General features: G+C 40.0%; 1 protein-coding gene across 5 annotated transcripts in view; it reads left to right on the top strand.

Annotated features, from left to right (window-relative positions):
- Window positions 1-14,853, top strand: part of commd10 (COMM domain containing 10) — a 74,902-nt gene that overhangs the window by 20,894 nt on the left and 39,155 nt on the right. The window contains exon 6 of one of the 5 annotated variants that reach the window (XR_011889514.1): window positions 2,080-2,419. The exons of 2 other annotated variants lie outside the window; for them this stretch is intronic. Coding sequence is in view for 2 of the 3 variants with exons in the window: in XM_072281419.1 (XP_072137520.1) it covers window positions 810-1,010 (201 nt within the window). In the remaining variant the exon portion in view is untranslated. Of the gene's footprint in view, window positions 1-809; window positions 2,021-2,079; window positions 2,420-14,853 lie in introns of those variants that run through there. 2 more of the 5 variants (XM_072281419.1, XM_072281421.1) reach the window with 2 other exon arrangements.

The raw sequence follows: 14,853 nt of genomic DNA on the forward strand, positions 1-14,853 counted from the left end.
TCTGAATCCTACTGAGGTAGCTGGGGAATATAATTAATTAAATAAATCTGGAATTATAAACCAAAGGCCAATCATTGTAACAATGAAACTAGTGTATTGTTGTAATTCAATGATGTTCTTTGGGGAAGGAAATCTGTTGTCTTTAGCTTCTGTGGTCCATATGCGAGTCTGTACCTGCCAGTGTGCTTCGCTGTTGACTGCCTGTTGTTCATGGTCAGTTTGCACGGGCCATCAGTGCTGTCATTGTCAGTGAGCTTCACAGTCAGAATGTGAAAGCACTTGGATTTGTGGCTTTGGACAGCTTTTCAAAGGTACACTGTGTAATTGCTTGCTTGGCTATTAAGGCAGTCTTAGGTCAGCTAAGAGTTCATGTTAACAAGAGTTCATGTTTCCATTTTTTAGTGTTTAGGTGAGCTACATTTTCTAGTTAATGAAGTATAATGTATTGATTACTAGAAATAAAGTCAAAGTCAAGTTTATGGTCACATATACAGTTATGAACAGGTGTAATGAAAAACTTGCTTGCAGTGGCATTACTAGCACATTGCATCAAATAAGTATTCACAAAAAGCATAATTGATACACATTATACACAATTTTCACAGGAAAAAAACGCAATTAGAATGAAGAAAATTGGTCTGTTTTAGTGCCAGGTGTTACTAAACTGTTGTATTATGGTTTTGATAGTTAGTTCAAGAACCAAATCATTGAAGGAAAGAAGCTATCCTTGACAGGCTTCTGTAACTCCGATCTTTGATGAACATTACCTTCTTGATGTAGTACCTCCTTTATTTATGTTTATTACATAGGCATCCGTTAGTCCCGTGAGACCAGGGATTTGCACCTTGGAAGGTTTCCAGGACGCTGGCCTGGGCAAGGTTGCATGGCAGACCGGCAGTTGCCCATGCTGCAAGTCTCCCCTCTCCACGCCACCAATGTTGTCCAAGGGAAGGGCATTAGGACCCATACAGCTTGGCACCGGTCGTCGTCGCAGAGCAATGTGTGGTTAAGTGCCTTGCTCAAGGACTCAACAGGCTGCCTCAGCCAAGGCTCGAACTAGCAACCTTCAGATCACTCGACGAATGCCTTAACCACTTGGCCACGCGCCAACGCAGTACCTAGTACCTTCTTTAGATACTAGCAATAGTGGGAGGGGATGCGCCCATGATGAATCAGGCAGAGTCCATCGCTCTGTACAGCTTCTTGCATTCTTGTGTATTCAAATTGCATACCAGACCATATTTCAGTCAGGATACTATTAAGTAAGAATTATCTAACAAGGATAGAGGCAGATCCTTTGGATCCATGCTCTGAACCCTACAATGCTCATGTTTAAGGTCCTCTGTTTGGAGTTAAAGAGTAATACAGCATGAAAGCAGGCCCTTTGGCCCAACTCATCCATACTAACCAAGGTGTTTAATGCTACCACAAGATCTAGCATGCATCTCTAGTTATCCAGTTTGGATACTCTCTAGTAACTGTCTGTACCCTATCAACTTTTAAGTCCTGTCTTTGATCACATTACTAATCTTTGATTCCAATTATTGCTCACACAAGAGGAAATCTGCATTGCTGGAAATTAAAGTAATGCACACAAAATGCTGGAGGGACTCAGCAGGTCAGGCAGTGTCTATGGAAAAGAGGTTTACTGTTGGCGGTTCAGGCCAAAACCCTTGCTCATCTGTTTGAATAATTCCGTATTAAATTTTTACTGTTGATGAATAGTAATCACTGTTTCCAAATGCTTTCTTGTCTCTGAAAATGCTCCATTTGCTTCACTTCATGACTCAAAGCTAAACACAGCAGTGCTTCCTTCTCTTGCCGGATATTTGATCAGAAGTGTATATTCTGGGAATCTATCTTGCATTTTAAATGGGTTAACTTTATAAATGCAGGGGCATCAGTTTATAATAAAGTGCTTTGGTGAATTCCTTATGTAAATTCATTAAATGTGTTAAGCATTTGTAATGCACACTGAGGAATAATCTTGATTTACCTTTAGCTTACAGTAGGTGGCATTAGAAGTACATAAAAGTGTAATTTTGTACTCTGTGTTTTGTATAATATTCTCTTGCATAGAGATACCTGCCTGGGCTACTATTGGTGCACTGTGCTTCAGAAGAGGTCCCTTTTGGTGCTTTTGGAATTGGGTGGCAAAGCTCAGTTGGTTTCATAGGAACCTGTTTGCTTTATGGTCATGGCAAAATGGCTGGGAGGCCGTGATCCTACCCAGTGCGTATACAACATAAGCAATCACAATGAAGATCGGTGTGAAAGAAGACTGCCAGTGCCCCATTCTCTCATCTTAAATCTCTTTCATCATAATGCTTCAGCTCATCTCCAACAAACTTCCTATGCACCAAACTGCTGGAGGAGCACATCATAAACACAAGAAAGTCTGCAAATGCTGGAAATCCAGGTCAGTTGGTCAGTCATGTAATGTGGCCTCCTCTACATTGGTGAGACCCAACATAGATTGAGAACCGCTCCATCTGCATAAGGCAGGTTTTTCCAGTGTCCAGCCTTTTTAATTCCTATTCCCATTCTGATATATTGTTCCATGGCTTCCACTTCTGCCATGATAAGACCACTTTCAGGTTGGAGGAGGAACACCTCATATTCCTCCAGGTAGCCTCTAACCTGATGGCATGAACATCGATTTCTCCAACTTCTGGTAATTCTCTTCCACCTTCCCCTTCCCTCCTCTTTATTTCCCCAATCTGGCCTTTTAACTCTTCTCCTCACCTGCCTATCCCATTTCCTTACTTTCCTCCTTCCCTTTCTCCCATGGTCCACTCTCTTATCAGATTGCTTCTTCTCTAGCCCTTTACCTTTTTTCACCTATCCCCTCCCAGCTTCTTACTTCATCCCCCCTCCCCCTTCCAAATGGGTGCAGGCATCACCTTCTTGGTTGTCCTCCTTCCCCTTCCCCACATTTTTATTCTGGCATCTTCCCCCTTCCATTCTGATCCTGATGAAGGCTCTCCATAGATGCTGCCTGACCTGCTGAATTCCTCCAGCATTTTGTATGTGTTGGTCAGTCAGCACCTGTGGGGTTGATGCTTCAGATTGAGAACCTGTACCTCTCTGCCTGCACAGATGCAGCCTGACTAACTGAGTTCCTCCAGCATTTTTTTTTTAACTCCAGATTACAGTATCTGCAATTTGTTCTGTTTCCTGCTTCCTATAGGTTGTGGAGCTCAGTTCTGAACAATTGAAAATCTGTTCAGTTTACAATGACTGTGCTCCAGAACGAAGGTCAACAAAATTTCACTAGTTTAGCTGTACTTTGAGACCATGCTTGAGTGATGACAGAGCTCCAACCCATTGTCATCTCATTCAATGAAGCCTATAAGACTTTGGACCTTGCACTTAATATCCACAAGACAGAAGTCCTTTACAGGCTTGTCTCAGCTGCACAACACTGCCAATTTTGGCAATATATGTTCATGGTGAAATTCTGGAAAGCAGAGATTTTTTCCCATATCTCAGGAATAATTTTATACCAAATAATGAAATTTGTCCTTGCCTTCAACCTGCCACTACTTACTTTGATGGTTTGAGAGAAAGAGTGTTTGAAGCTCAAGATCTCAATCCTGGCAGAAAGTTCAAGATATACTGAGCAACAGTCATGCCAGCCCTTCAAAATGCATCTAACTTGCATTATCTTAATACCAACCAGCTCAAAGGATTGGAAAGTTTCCAGTCTCCATAAGTACTTTTAAATTCACCAAATGGATAGACCACCGATGTTATTGTTTCCTTCTAGGCCAACAGTGAGGCCTAAATCAAACTTATTTCTCCACCAGTAGACCCTGAAAGCAGACACTGTATACTGAGACAATATATCCCTATCTCTGGACTCTCCAGCTGTGGGAAGTGGCATCTCACACACCAACTCTCCTATTACTATATATCTCACAATCCTGTGTTTGACTGGGATCATGTCTAACCAGACTAGATTTTTTTGCAGAGGAATTTTAGCCAGTACACGTTGTTTTAAGTCACCTTGTCTTATCCATCTGCCAGAGTTATCGATCTTCCACTGGTAATATATAGTTTCTGTTGGGCCTCTGAGAGATCCCAGGCCAATTTTGAGCAATGGACAGAACAACATTTTGCTCGCTGCTCCTTACTGCAGTCATGGTTCTTTGTCATTGTAGTAACACCCCGTTTCCTTGTTATAATAAAGGGTTATAGACAGGAAACAAATGGCTGTTCTCTTTCCATAGATGCTGCATGAGTTGATGAGGTTTCCAGCATTTTTGTCTTTGCATCCTGTTTCACTGTCAGCTTTTGGCAGGTTGACTAGGTTTGGAGGCTTAGCACCTTCCAGGTGACCGATTTCTCCTCCGCTCTTGCTGTTTCCACTAGCTGTGTGTCCTCCTATGTGGTCACAGTAGTAGTGTACGCTACCTGTCCTGTCAGAGGTGTTGCCATATTTCTCCTTGGCTGGACACAATTCTCAGAGTGTGTGGTGCAGCTATTATAGTAAGGTGTTTAGAATGTTGATTGTCATTGCTTCAGGGTTGCCAGTCATGATTCTGTACTAGTTTAATAATTTCTTTGCGCGGGCAAAATGTTCCCTACTAAAGTATAGTCAGCAATACAGTAACATGCAATAACAGTGAGTGTAAAAATTCTCCTCATGCGTAAATCTGTGTTCTCCTTTCTGGTACCCTTTCTCTCTCTCCCCCCCCCCCCATTTAGAATTGATATGCTTCTGGATTATTTTCTGAATGTGAATGTTCTGAAGAGGGTTGGTCATTGCATTGCTTGGTCATTTTAATTATTGATAGTGTGATGTACTATTAGGTTGATAAGGGTCTTAAAATGTATCTCAGTAATTTGGGTAAAGTTCAATGCTGGACATGACTTGCCTAACTGCATATTAGCCTATTTAGGAAGTGTTTTAACAGAAAGTGAGAGAATTCAGGATAAGGTATTTATAAAGTTTGTAGAGATGGCAAAGCAAAACACTCTTTGCATCCAGAGAGTTCTCACCTGCCTCCAGGAATTTATGCACAAAAAAATTTCAGTGACATTTTCTTGTTAATGCCCCAGATCTCTTTATCTGTTCATTCTATATGTCATTAATGCCTGTACCTTGTGGTTTCTCGTGTAATCTTTAAATGCCTCTTGCTTTTTGAATTCAATCTTTCATTGTGGGTTAGATCAACTGCATTGATGGGGTTGGCTCATAGTCCTTCTGCCCAGCAGAGAGGGTTCAGGAAAGTGGACAAACCCTTCCTTTGGACTCCGAACTGGACAGCTAAAGAACATACAGCGTAAAAGCAGTAGAATTGAAGTATGATGGCTTAAATGAGTGCAGCTGCTGGAGAATCTGAAGTTTGGTGTTGTTCAGAACTCAATATCCTGTTATCTATCCATTTGCTTAAGAATTCACACCTTCCACTATCTTAAACATGATTTTGTGTATATCATTTGAAAGGACAGGAGATACAGACCTATAAGTTCCCTTATCTGGAAATGTATTACCTTTCCTTTATTATTGCTACTTGAAAAATCATAGGGTTTCTTATCTAATAGCATAGTGAAAATAGAAAATCATTAGCCTGGCAGAATCGGTAAGGGCCATAGTTCTTCGGCACATAGCAGGCCATAATAAAAACTGCAGCTAAGAGAAGGTCAGAAACCCTTGATGTTTGAATAAAACAGGTTATCAAACAATGCAGCAAGAAATCTGGGCAGAGAAGTGGCAGATGGAGTTTAATCTGGGCAAGTGTGAGGCATTGTATTTCGGGTGGTCAAATGTAAGAGGAAGGTATAAAGTAAATGGCAGGACTCTTGGGGGCATTGATGTACAAAGAGATTTTGGGGTGCAAGTTCATTGCTCCCTAAAAGTAGCACAAGTAGATAGAGTGATAAATAAGATGTGTGCTGTACTTGTCTTCATTAATCGGCATTGAGTATAAAAGTTGGGAAGTTGTGTTGCGGCTGTGTAAAGCTGTAGTTAGGCTGCATTTGAAATTCTGCTCATTGCATTACATGAAGGATGTGAAGGCTCTAGAGAGGGTACAGAAGAGGTTTTATAGCAATGGCGGTTTCAGAGAGTATTAGCTATACAGAGAGGTTGGGCAAACTTGGATTGTTTTGTTTGGTGGGCCAGAGACTAAGGGCCAATCTGATAGAAACATAAAATTATTACAGGCATAGACAAAGTAAATAGATGGTGTCTTTATCCCAAGAAAATAATAGAAGACATGATTTTAATGTTAGAGGGGGGAAAGTTTAAACAATACTTTATGTGTGAGACAAACTTTTTGCACAGAATATTACAGTATGTGCCTGGAACACACTGTCAGGAGAGGTGATGAAAGCATCTATGGCTAAGAGGCACATAGACAATCACTTAACAGAAAGGGAATAGAGGGATACTGTATATACCCTGTTTAGACAGATGTGCAATTTAAATTGGCATCATGGTTGGCACAGACATCGCGGGCTGAAGACCCTGTTCCTGTGTACTATTCTATGTACGTGCCTCCTTTGTAAGGGAAGAAGATATCATGAATAAATTGCCAGTGTAGATTATGGTTCAGGTCCCTATTAAATTCAAGGTATTGTATGGTGAGGTCCAACTGATTGGATATACTGGGTCAATATACTTCCCTAATCAGTAAATTAGCAAAGACTAAGTAACTTGGAGTAGTATGCTGTAAAGGTTGTAGATGGTTTGGTTTGTTGAAAAGCCTCACAAGTCTTTTTCAATTAAGGATCAAACATTATTTGCATGTTGTAACTGAAAGCGTCGGTCCATGTTGTAAAGTTCAATGCTGGGCACATTGCATCTAGAATTACTCCGCAAGAGCTTCACTCAGCAATTACTGTAACAGCCTTTTATGAGAGATATTTTTAGAGTTTAGACTTGGGGCTAAGTACCATCTTTTCAGAAAATATTCACAAAATCAACTTTGATTTTAAAAATGTTTAGTCAGCCAATATCATATCAAAGACCTGTTCAGCAACAACTTTGAATAGTTCTTTGCATAGTCTTTGACACATATTTCAAAATTTTACTCTTATTCAAGGACTAAATTCGAGTCCACGATTCTTTTGTACATCAGAGGTGCAATGTGTATTGTATCAATAATTCATTTAAAGTTGTACTCTCATGAGAACCAGAATTTGAACCAAGTTGAAAAAGATGAACACGGGTATACTGCTTCTAGAAGTAACCTGGTGAAACTACTTTCTCGGGCCTGGCAGTAAAGCATACGTTTTGTGTGAGATTTGTTTAAATCAGGGGTTCCCAACCTTTTTTATGTCATCAATCCCTACCATTAACCGAGGCGTCTATAAACCCCAGGTTGGGAACCTCTGGTTCAAAGGGAGCTTGCAAAGGAATACAGTAGCAAAGTGCAAAATGTCAGTCCCTGACATCATTGTCAATCACTTGGCAGAATCGTCTTCACCGTTTTATCATGCTGGAGTTGGATGGAATGTTACGGACTCTGAGGTTGATTAGTAAAGCAAAAATAACTATGTTTAGCGAAATATATCTAGGCAGGGACAGGAGAAATGAGTTGTGGTGGAAATGGGGTTAAAAAATTGGTTTACTCCAATGTGGACTCTCACAAGGCTTTATCTGTGTAGGTAACTAGCTTTACTAACATTAAGATGCAAATTAGTTTTTGAAGCAGGGAATATTTAACTGGCTTCGAGGCAGTTTGCTGGCCCACAGTAGATATAAATTGAGCTAATTTCTATTAGTAGCACTTAAAAATGAATTGCATTTCGAGGTCTAAATTAATACAAGATGGTCTGCATTGGCCTCAGCAACCAAGGTTTTCACTAAGTGTCTGTTTAATAGGCATATTGCATCTTAGGATGCAAACCTGCATTTGTTGGTTTCCTTTGCATAGTATGATGTTTAAGCAGTATCATTTTGTACTAATTTGATGGAGGAAGGAGTTGATTCAAATCGGAGCCCATAATTTTAATCTATAAACTGATTCATCGGATGTGTCCATTCCACTCTTTCTAATACAAGGCTTAATTTGATTTTGGTGTTTAGTTTCTTTGACCAGCTGTTCTCACATCTTTGTCAGTCCTGTTTGATGTTTTCAGTTCCTTTCCTTCTGAAAAAAATGTTCTTCTGTGAATACCAGTGAAATCTCTGCTTGCCCCACATCTTTTGCTTCTGTTGTATTTAATTTCTTGTGAAACTCTTAAAATGACTTTTACTTCAATCAGTCATTTTGTGGTGGAGAGTATTTTTCTCCCAGATGAGCTGTCATTCTGCTTTCATTATCTTTTTTTTTGCAGATAATTTCTGTATTTTTATTTTGGTAATGCACAAATCACATTATATGGAACCATACCAATAAGAAATAAAACATCTGCTCCAGGATTATTCAGATCCTTGGAGCTTTGATATATTAAAAATATTTCTCTGTAACTAACAGAGGCAAGTCTGTTGTATTGTCAGCTGACAAAATAATGTGAACTTATCTGTTGGTTCACCATCCCAAAATACATACCAGAGATCTCCTTTTCTCAGTGTTTTTATTTCTGTGTTCAATTACATTTTTTCATTTCTTTGCAAAGTGACGTTCTAGTTGTAGTTGACTGCTTATACTTATAAATATGTAGTTCTGGATTGTTTTCTCATCTTCAAAGTGTAATCAAATGTTGAGTTGATTCTGTCGAAAATGAGATAGTTCACCATTACAATACCTTCAAGCTTCTGTAATTTTAATATATTACAATGAAGGTTGTTCAACCATCAGGGCTTACCGACTCAATGGAATAGAACGCTTTGAATTGAAACCAGAATTCTTTTCTGAAGGCTGCTGATCACACTCAGTGCCGCTAGATGGCATATAATGCTCACTTGTGAAAATTTCTACTGCACTTAGTGTGTAGACTTATACTGTGTAGCAAAGTTCCTGATGCAAGATTCCTGAATTGCCAGCCTGTAGCTTTTGCCCCCACTGAATTCTTCCATTGTTCCATATTCTGCTTTAAATCTATTTTGTTGTAAAAATTTAAATATCTCTACAGACTCTTCAGTATCTTTGGCCATGACAAGTCAAACTGGAAAAGAAACAATATCTTCAACCCAAGGTTGAATATTTCCCCTTTTCTTAAATCAATCCTAGACTGGATCGTTGTCTGGGGAGTTAGTGCGTAATAAGACCAAATTCTGATTTTGGAACTATTCAGTGCTGAGCTGGATCTTTGAATGACTGGCAAACTATCTGAAATAGCTGGTTGCATGACTTTCTGGAATTCTGTTTCCATAAAAATACCTCTGGGAGGGAGGGAAGTGGGCGATGGGCATGGTGGATGGGGGGGGGAGGTAGTGCTAGTGAGAGTGTGGTTGTAGTGATGACATTTGGGAGGTTTGTATGGATTGGGTTAGAGTTTTGGAGGGCTGTGAGAAGAAAAATTAAGGTGACTTTTGGGGCAGAGTAGAATAGTGAGATGAAGATGGGTGAATTAAGTGAAGATTATGTGGCAGGTGTTCAGGAGAATTGAGTGGTGTAGAGCTTGAGATTGTGGTAGCTGGTATCTGGAGAGGGTGACACTCTTCATTTTTAATGGGTCTGGGGGAGAATGGGAAGTGTTTCTAGCTTTATTCTGAATATTATTCATTTTCATGAAGTGTGAATTAGATTTTTTTCAACTCTTATATTTTATTAAGTGTACTTTATTGAGGATATTTAATTACTGAATAAAAATCTTTAGCACAAGTTTAGTATTATGTGGGATCCTCTGACTGAGGCTACACACAATCTGCTTCACTAGATGGCACTGGTAATGATTATAAATAGTGTGGCTATTAAAGAAAATCATGTCACAGTGGGGATTCCACAAGATTGCTGGGTCAAGCCTAATCTGATTCATTCTTTATCTGTTGCAGGAGATGATGTTTACACTATTTGCAAAAGTTGAATTAAAATCTAATTTACGTATTTTTTGCCATAATTCCCTGTGTTTTCTTGTTACAGCACTTGACCTTGAATGCAATCATCTCTAAACCCCACAATTAAGTTAGCTGTTGAAAAACTTTTAAGCCATTTCCATTTTGTGGCCAATTCTTTCAGTTATGTAGAAAGTTGATGATAGGATTTTGGCTGAGTGAGTCTCTTTGAGGGAAAGCAATAAATAACAAATTGGAGGTTTTTAATTAGGGTGGCATGGTAGCATAGTGGTTAGCACAATGCTTTACAGTACCGTCGATCCAGGTTCAGTTCCTGCTACTCTCTGTAAGGAGTTTGTACTTTCTCTCCATGATTGTGTGGGTTTCCTCTGGGTGCTCCGGTTTCCTCCCATAGTCCAAAGGCATGCCGGTTGGTAGGTTAATTGGTTAATTGTCCCATGATTAGGCTAGGGTTAAATAGGGGGTTTCTGGGTGGTGTGGCTTGGAGGGTTGGAAGGGCCTATTCCACTTTTTATCTCAAGAACTAAATAAATTGCGTTTTAGCAAAAATTCAGGAGCAGCGTGTCCCTGTTTGGGTGAAGGAGAGTGAAAGGTAAATTTGGCAAGTTTAGGGAATCCTGTCTGATGAGGCTCTTGTCAAAAAAAAAGAAGGAAGCATACATTGGATTTAGGAGATTAGGATCAAGTGAATCTCTTGATAACTTTAAAAACATAAAGACTATCCTTAAGGGAAATCAGGAGGGCAAAGAGAAGGGGGTATGGGATGCATTTGACAGCTATGGTTAAGGAAAATCCCAAGAAGTTCTGCAGCTAGATAAAGAGTAAAAGGCAGGCTAGGGAAAAGTATCTCCCTTTAGGGATCAGCAGGGCCACCAATATCTTTAGCTATAGGAGATGAGTGGGGTTTTTAATGAATATTTCTGTTTAGTGTTTACTGCAGTGGATTTGCAGCCTCACAGTGTATTAAGGCAGATTAATGCTGACCATGTGCATCCTTGGACTTTGTGAGAGGCTGGAAAGGAAATTGCAGAGACCCTTGTGGAGATCTTTTCTTAATCATTTGCTATCCACTGGTGAAGCTTCAGAAGACTGGAAGGTGGCTAATGTCGTTCCATTCTTTAAGGGTAGCATGGACAGACCAAGAACTACAGGCTGACCAGTCCGAAATTATTAGTGGCGAAGTTACTGGAGGGAACTCTGAGAACAGGATCCACCAACATTTGGACAGGCAGAGTGTGGTTAGGATGGTGTTGTGGCTGGGAAGTGTTGATGAACCTATTAGTATTTTTTGAAGTAGCAACCAAAAGAGGTAGATGAGATTAAGTCAGTGGATGTTATCTCTGGTCTTTAGAAAGGCCTCCGACAAGGTCCCATGTGATAAGTTGGCCTGGGAGGTTAGGTCCCATGGAATCTAGAGATATCTGGTTAGTTGGATTTATAGTTGGCTTGGAAGTAAGTAGCAGAGGGTAGTGGTTGAAGGTCTGTTTTTGGAATGGAGGCCTGTAATTAGTGGTGTTCCAGAGGGATCAGTGTTGGGACCGTTGTTATTCATTATTTGTATAAATAATTTCGATCCGAATGTGCAAGGCTTGATCAGTAATTTGGAAGATGACACAAACTTAAGATGCGCTGTTAGTAAAGAAGGTTATTGTAGATTACAAGGGGACTTTGATCAGTTAGGGAAGTAAAGCAAGGAGTGGCAAATGGATTTCAATACAGATAAGTGTGAGATGATGTATTTTGGAAAGTCAAACCTGAGTAGGATATATACAATGAAACATAGGGCATCAAGGAGTGAACTGGAACAGAGGGACTTAGGAATACAAGTAAATAGTTCATTGAACGTGGCATCATAGTAGACAGCGTAGTGAAAAAAGTAGTTAGGATGCTCGTCTTCATCAATCAGGGCATTAAGTATAGGAGTTGGGTCATTATGTTGCTGGTGAAGCTGCATTTGGAATACTATGTACAGATTTGGCCATCCTGTTAAAGGAAGGACGTAGTTAAATTGGAAAGAGTTCAGGAAAGACTTATGTGGATGTTGCCAGGTTATAGGGAGAGCTGGCTAGGCTAGATATTTATTCTTTGGTACATAGGAGAATGAGGGGTGATCTTGTAGAGATGTATAAAATTATGAGGGGCATAGAAATGGCGGACAATATCTTTCCCCCAGAATAGGGGAGTCAAAGCTATGAAACATGGGTTTTAGGGTGAGAGGGAAAAGATGTAAAAGAGACCTGAAGAGCAACTTTTTCACGCAGAGGGTAGTGATTATATGGAACAGGCTGCCAGAGAAAGCAGTTGAGTCGGATATAACAGAATCATTTAAAGAATACGGGCCAACACAGGACATTAGGATTAGCTGGGTGGACACCATGGCCAGCATGGACTCAATGGGCTGAAGGGCCTGTATCCATACCATATTACATAGAAACATAGAAAATCTACAGCACAGTACAGGCCCTTTGGCCCACAATGCTGTGCCGAACATGTCCTTACTTTAGAAATTACCCGTAGCCCTCTGTTTTTCTAAGCTCCATGTACCTATCCAAGGGTCTCTTAAAAGACCCTGTCACCGGCAGCCCATTCCACACACTCACCACTCTCTGCGTAAAAAACTTATCCCTGACTTCTCCTCTGTACCTACTTCCAAGCACCTTAAAACAGTGCCCCTCCTGTGTTAGCCATTTTAGCCCTGGGGAAGATCCTCTGACTATCCACACGATCGATGCCTCTCATCATCCCTACCCAGTCACCTCTCATTCTCCATAGCTCCAAGGAGAAAAAGCCAAATTCACTCAACCTATTCTCATAAGGCATGCTGTCCAATCCAGGCAACATCCTTGTAAATCTCCTCTGCACCCTTTCTATAGTTTCCACATCCTTCCACTTACTCTCTGACTCTATTTTGTTACGGCCTTTTTGATCAGTTTAACAATTTTAAATGACCTCTGTATATTAAAAAAAAACCTCCTGAAAAATATTTTCTTAGGATCTGAGCTGTTTCTCATACTATTTTAAATATTTGATGGCAGTTGTAGCTGAAATAATATTGTGAATTTTGGTCTATGTGCTTTTCACATTTCCACTGAAATCGAGCTGTAAAACTTCAAAGAGCCATGGTGCAGGATTAATTTTGCTAGGTAATAGTTTCTGTAATTTGACAGCTGTGTTTTGATTTTTTGTGTTGATACAGAACCTAACACGTTATATTAATTTCCCTTTCCTTTTTCCCCCCAAAAAAGACATTCTAATGCATACCAGGTGTTAAATTCAAATAGATGATATTGACGGAAGCTATCATGATTGAAAATGTTAATGTCAATAATCACCTGAGCATTGTTATTGGGGGTTGATGTATTTAGTTTCCTGTTGGATAACCTTATTTTGTTTATAATGCAAATTAAATGTATATGAGCAATATGCACACAGGTGCTTAAGTAAAGAAAGCAAAAGATAACATTACGTAAGGTTGCCTTGTACCTTGGCCTATTGCATTACAGGAATAACAGTTTTGTTGAAGTAGTCCTGAGGTGCATGGTCATCAAAATAAGTCAGAAACCATTCTCTTGTGTATTGTTAAACTATTATAAATTTTATGCACGTATTTTATTAACAGATGAATATCTGCTGCTTTGTTTTTCATTTTTATGTCTAAATGAACAAGCTGAACTATCATTTTTCTCTCAAATCTGTTCAAAGGCAATGTTCAAAAACAAGTGGAGACTGATGCCATGATTTCCCACAAAGCCAAGTACTTAGACAATTGTGCAGCTGAAGTTCAGACTTTCTTTCCATGTGCTTTGAATTCAGTTTAGGTCACATTTTATATGCCCTGGAGATACACAAGACCTAAAAAAGGATCTGTCTTTTGACCCCTGTTGAGGTTTACTGTTAATAATTACTAAATCAATAAGTAACTTTGAAGATCTGAAGGATATTTAGTGACATTTTAAAACCCTCAAAGCCTATAGTAATATTTAAATGTAAACCAATAAGATGGGATTGTACAGCTCTCTACCTGATTGCTTTTCCAGATGTCAGATACTTTACAAATACATAAGCACACTTACAAAAAACAACACCATTATTAACTGAAAAAAGATTATTCCTCATCTCTTTTCCTCTTTTTTTTCCCTCTCTCCACCAATTTATTTTGCTAAACTTAAGGCAATGCTGACGTCAAAACTCGTATGTTGGTAGTGTCTACTATTGGGTGTACTGTTTGGTTTTCATTGTGTTGGAGTGTTTAAATTAACTTATTGTAAAATTTTTGTAGCATGCTTATATGGCATCTTTCAGGACATTTCCAAGCATTTGATACAAACACTTCTCTGTCAACTCCCAATCAGAGGAGGGAGGAGAAGATCGCGGCGCGATGCAGCGCGCGCGGCTGTTCCGAATGATATCGTATGTGTTAACTAGGGGCCGTGCACAATCCTGATTTGATGGAGACGGACGTGAAAAGCACGGAGGAACACTTGGAGAAACTTCTGAAATGCCCGCTTTGCTGCCGCTGCTACTGTGCGATCGAGAATCTCCGGAGGGGAAGGCCCCAAATCCGCAGCTTTGCGTATCGCCTGTTGCCGGGGCCGGGGTTGAAGCGCTCGGCAGAGATGATGCTCGGTGTTGGAAAGCTGGTCAGAGGCTCGGAGTTTTCGGACGGACTCGGAGTCGGACTGTGGTCGGATGCTTTCAGGATGCTGCATCGGCAAGCTTGCGGCGCTGGAGGTTCACCGTCTGCGTGAGATGATGGGACTTTCGAGAGACTTTGAAACTTTTTACCATGTCCATGGTCTGTTCTTTATCAAATTACGGTATTGCTTTGCACTGTTGTAACTACATGTTACAATTTTGTGGTTTTTGTCAGTTTTTCAGTTGGTTTGTCACGTGTTTCTGTGGTATCATTCTGGAGAAACATTGTATCATTTCTTAATGCATGC

Source organism: Mobula birostris, chromosome 17, assembly GCF_030028105.1.
Source record: "Mobula birostris isolate sMobBir1 chromosome 17, sMobBir1.hap1, whole genome shotgun sequence".
NCBI classification, from domain to species: Eukaryota; Metazoa; Chordata; class Chondrichthyes; order Myliobatiformes; family Myliobatidae; genus Mobula; species Mobula birostris.